The 3,821-nt window shown below is 38.3% G+C and overlaps 2 protein-coding genes across 2 annotated transcripts; both read right to left on the bottom strand.

The window, feature by feature from the left end:
* Positions 1 to 1,217: 1,217 nt before the first annotated feature.
* Positions 1,218 to 1,699, bottom strand: Tsp_07256 (ABC-type amino acid transport/signal transduction system, periplasmic component/domain). Its single transcript, XM_003381521.1, has 3 exons — positions 1,688 to 1,699; positions 1,440 to 1,595; positions 1,218 to 1,355 (listed from the first exon to the last, which is right to left on the bottom strand). Exons 1-3 carry the CDS (start codon positions 1,697 to 1,699, stop codon positions 1,218 to 1,220), a joined length of 306 nt encoding a protein of 101 aa, XP_003381569.1.
* An 886-nt stretch (positions 1,700 to 2,585) lies between these two features.
* On the bottom strand, positions 2,586 to 3,412 carry Tsp_07257 (conserved hypothetical protein). The gene is made up of 3 exons (XM_003381520.1): positions 3,279 to 3,412; positions 2,862 to 3,230; positions 2,586 to 2,727 (listed from the first exon to the last, which is right to left on the bottom strand). Exons 1-3 carry the CDS (start codon positions 3,410 to 3,412, stop codon positions 2,586 to 2,588), a joined length of 645 nt encoding a protein of 214 aa, XP_003381568.1.
* Between the last annotated feature and the right edge of the window lie 409 nt (positions 3,413 to 3,821).

The raw sequence follows: 3,821 nt of genomic DNA, 5'->3' as shown, positions 1-3,821 counted from the left end.
GGTGGAAGCGTGGAAGGAAATTAAGAGGAAAGGAATAAACATAGAAGAGGGAAGCGCGCGAAGCGGCACCCTATTATCACTAAGTCGTGAAGTAGGCCAGGGGGTTGCAGAAGGTGATGGCCATTAGGCACAAAGTTTAATGTGTTGTTAGGGCACGGAGGGTATAATTGGGGGAAAGAAATGAGTCGTATTCCCCGACCCTAAGTTGAAGGCTGACAATTTCGAACCTAGTAATTAATTCGAGTCGGAGAAGGGAGCGGTAATGTTCCATAGTTTGTTACGCTCGGCAATTAAGCGTGTCCTCGGACAGGGGATGAAAATGGAGTGTACCTTCCGACCTAATCAGATAGCAGGTCTTCATGCTGTAGCGTGTTTTGTCGTAAAGAGGACCATCATAAGGAATCATCGAGTTCTCTATGCGTAATGTTTTAAAGAAACATGAACGCCTGTTCATATAGTCATATAATGTTCATTTGCTCATTTGAAGTTATTAATCAAATGGAAATACCGCTTAATTCGTATAAAGCGGTTTCAGTTTATAACTCACGAGACAATACGCACACGCGTGTGTCTTCAACTGAAATTTTAATCAAATGTTTTAAAAGTAAAAATATTAAATTTCAATGTGATTTCATGATGTTCAAATCTTAGAAAAAAATTTAAAACATTACGATGTAATTTGGGAAGATCGAGACGTTCGATATGATGTCAACTCAAAGTAAGCATTTTTTGATTGCAGCTCAATCGTCACGTATTATTTTTGAATTTTCAAAAAATCATCATCTAAACATTATTTTACAATATTTCTCTTAGATGAAAAAAATAATTTAAAACTTAAATAATTTTTCGTATTTTAGACAATTGAAGCTAAGAAATGGAGAATTCATTGTGGATAAATTACATGTAATTGAAAATACGAAAGGAAATCGTGAGAATAAAGGTATGAAATTGAAAATACAGTGGAACCTCGATTATCTATACACACGATTTTTGGGGGTCCTTCAGATAATCGGATTTTCGGATAATCAGACATTTTCAATTTTATAAGTGCATATATGTTATTGAAGCGTTTATAGCGGTTATTCTCAATTAAACGCGGAATAGTAGACATTCTGTTTATTATGCGACATTATTTGTCCTTTACTTACTTAAACTATATGAACGTTTATTAACACAATCAATTATATTTTTCAGCGATACATTGAAAACCAATAGATTTACTTTGCGTCATATTTTATAAAATCAGTAATAAGTTTGTGTTTTAATGAAGACAGCTTCTTCTGTGCAGCGATATCACAAATATGCCTTACTACCATAAGCTGAGTAGCGCTGAATTTATTCCGCTGCTCTATCCACTACAAGCCGAATTTAAAGCAAGAATAGGCTTCTGAATGGCTCAGTCTTTCAGTTGGCTTATCAGGCATGTTAGACTCGTCAACGTCATCATTTTCATCTTTTTTCATTGCAATGAGTATTTCTTCGTCACTTAATGTTTCAAATAACGGGGTATCATCAGCAATTTTAGCAGTTTTCCTGAACGACTTGCCATTCTCCACAAGTCTATACACTTCTAGTTTTTGCTCTAAGCTCAAAACCTTTCATTTTCTAGTAGTGGACATACAGGACAAAAATTAGCCAACAACAGAATGTTACAGTATTAGTAAAATACAGGTTGAATTTAATATACTAAACAATGCATTTTATCTATCCGGCAAAAAAGCGTTCGGATAATCGGGTGTTCGGATAATCGATTATCGGAGAACCAGAGTTCCACTGTAATTATTTCTCCAACATCGATCTCATTGCTCTCTTTTTTTATACGTCTTTATAATACTACCCAACAAACAGTTCTTATTATATTTCTTGAATATATTTTGACAAAAGATTTGCACGTTTAAATAACTTCTTCTACTTTCAAAGCATTTCAAGAGGGGAAAAATTCCAATAATACTGACTTCGGTATAATCTCAAGCATACTATTCAACTTTAGTGTAAAATTGTCGAGCGTGACCATGGAGATCATCTAATTTGTTGACGTAATGTAATTACTGTAATTATCTAGCCGGTCTACGCGCATCCAGAAGCACAATGAAAAGTGCGTTTATTACGTGCAAGCATGCAAAACAGCATGTTGGGTTTGAGTGTGTGAAAATAGCGCTATAACAATAGTTCAAAAAATTCATTTCACTTGAATTTTGTAAGATACTATATTAATGGTCAGGTTCAGTTTGTCAAGTTTAAATTGTGACTCATATGAATTGTTCAGAAAATTTATTTATCATAATATATATAAAACAATAAAATAATACTAAAATATAATTGTTTTGATATTTTCAAACATTATTAAAATTTGATTCATTGCAAAAACATTATTAACGATGGAACACCGACATTTTATATTTAGGTCAAACCTGCCTTTCAGTAACTACAGAAAGAAATTGTTGATGACGTAAGAGGTTGCATGTTTGCCATATTGTGCTCAGTTTGCGATATGAATTTTCGTGTGTCAGTCGCGTGTCTTGTCTGTGTTAGGCATTGAATGAACAGTACGATTATTCGACAAAGATTGACTGACACCCTGTTGTTCATGAACGTGAAACAATCGACATCGAGTAGTCATAACCGAGTTGGTCATCCTGAGATTTGTACAGTCCACATATGAGAAACCGAATTAAATTTTGTCTACAACATTTTGTGCTCAGGTCCGCTGCTCGAAAGCAGCACCCCCTAAGAGAAGACATGATGGTTGTAAAGAGGCTTTGCTTCGCTTGCTTGCAGCGTGGATGACCGGATAACGGACAGCAGTTCCGTTCAGAGATGTTCGGTGGCAGGATGGGGAGCTGCTCACCACGAGCTCTTACATTGTGACAGTGCGACAATGCAATCCTGATCGCCAATGACTACGCAATTCGAAGAGTTGGTTGCTGAGGGTGTGTAGCGAACAAATTAATGGTATACAGGCCGGATAGTCGCAGGTGGTCTTCATTCTCTTCGACACGGCGTCACAGAGTTTCTTCATTCTGAAAGACCTAGCGGAAATTCTGCGGCTTACGGGCCCGGATAAAGCGGTTGATTTGGTTTCTCTGAGAAGCAGAAAAATCATGCAACGGCTGATGTCTGGACGTGCGCTACAATTAAATGCTACTAGCGATTTATCGAAAGCGATCACCTCACGCTGAGTACGAGCATTTGCCAAGATATGTGGGAATAACTTGCGGGCCGCAGTGATTCTGATGGTTTGCCACACTTGGAATCGCTGAAGATGATTGAGCGATTACAAGGGAAACTGATCGTGATGTGCTCTATCATGGATCTTGTTCACTACTTTGATATCATCGACGGTCGCCTTCGACTGACGGTCCAGTAGCCTTGCAGTCCAAATCGGTTGGATTCCAATTGTACTGACAACCATGATGGTGACTGAAGAGGCCCGAACGTTGCTGACGCGAAAGGAGGAAGCCACTGGTAAACTTTTTCGAGAGTTCTGGAAAATAGAAGAAGCACTCAAAGTCACCCTGGACGAAACCTTTCCGCAGTTGATAGCGACGTTGTACTTGAGAGAGTTCTAACAAATATTGTCGGAGGTTCTAACAAATATTGTCTTTTGATGGAGAAAAATACTAGTTGGACCTCCCCTGGATCGACTAAACACCAAAGTCGCCGGCTGGTCACGGCTTAGTGTCACCTAAAGGAGAGCTGCGAAAATCATCCAGACTACACTTCGTTCACGTGATATTGCGTGGAGGATGGACAAAGTTGAAAATTACTAGAGACGAGTCTCTCTGGCCACACTTCTTATTCGTGTCGACTTCGCCCATCTG

Source organism: Trichinella spiralis, assembly GCF_000181795.1.
Source record: "Trichinella spiralis strain ISS 195 chromosome Unknown Scfld1, whole genome shotgun sequence".
Taxonomy (NCBI): domain Eukaryota; kingdom Metazoa; phylum Nematoda; class Enoplea; order Trichinellida; family Trichinellidae; genus Trichinella; species Trichinella spiralis.
Note: the sequence above shows the minus strand (reverse complement) of the source record. Positions and strands in the feature narration are given on the sequence as shown.

Excerpts from the sequence above, each read along its gene's own strand:
- Tsp_07256 (XM_003381521.1), bottom strand. Across the intron at positions 1,356-1,439 it reads AAAAAGATGAAAATGATGAC|TGGATAGAGCAGCGGAATAA; the intron begins GTTGACGAGTCT and ends TTCGGCTTGTAG.
- Tsp_07257 (XM_003381520.1), bottom strand. The coding sequence starts at position 3,412 with ATGGTTGTCAGTACAATTGGAATCCAACCGATTTGGACTGCAAGGCTA. Across the intron at positions 3,231-3,278 it reads CATCACGATCAGTTTCCCTT|AATCACTGCGGCCCGCAAGT; the intron begins GTAATCGCTCAA and ends GCAAACCATCAG. Across the intron at positions 2,728-2,861 it reads CATTGTCGCACTGTCACAAT|GGGGTGCTGCTTTCGAGCAG; the intron begins GTAAGAGCTCGT and ends GTCTTCTCTTAG.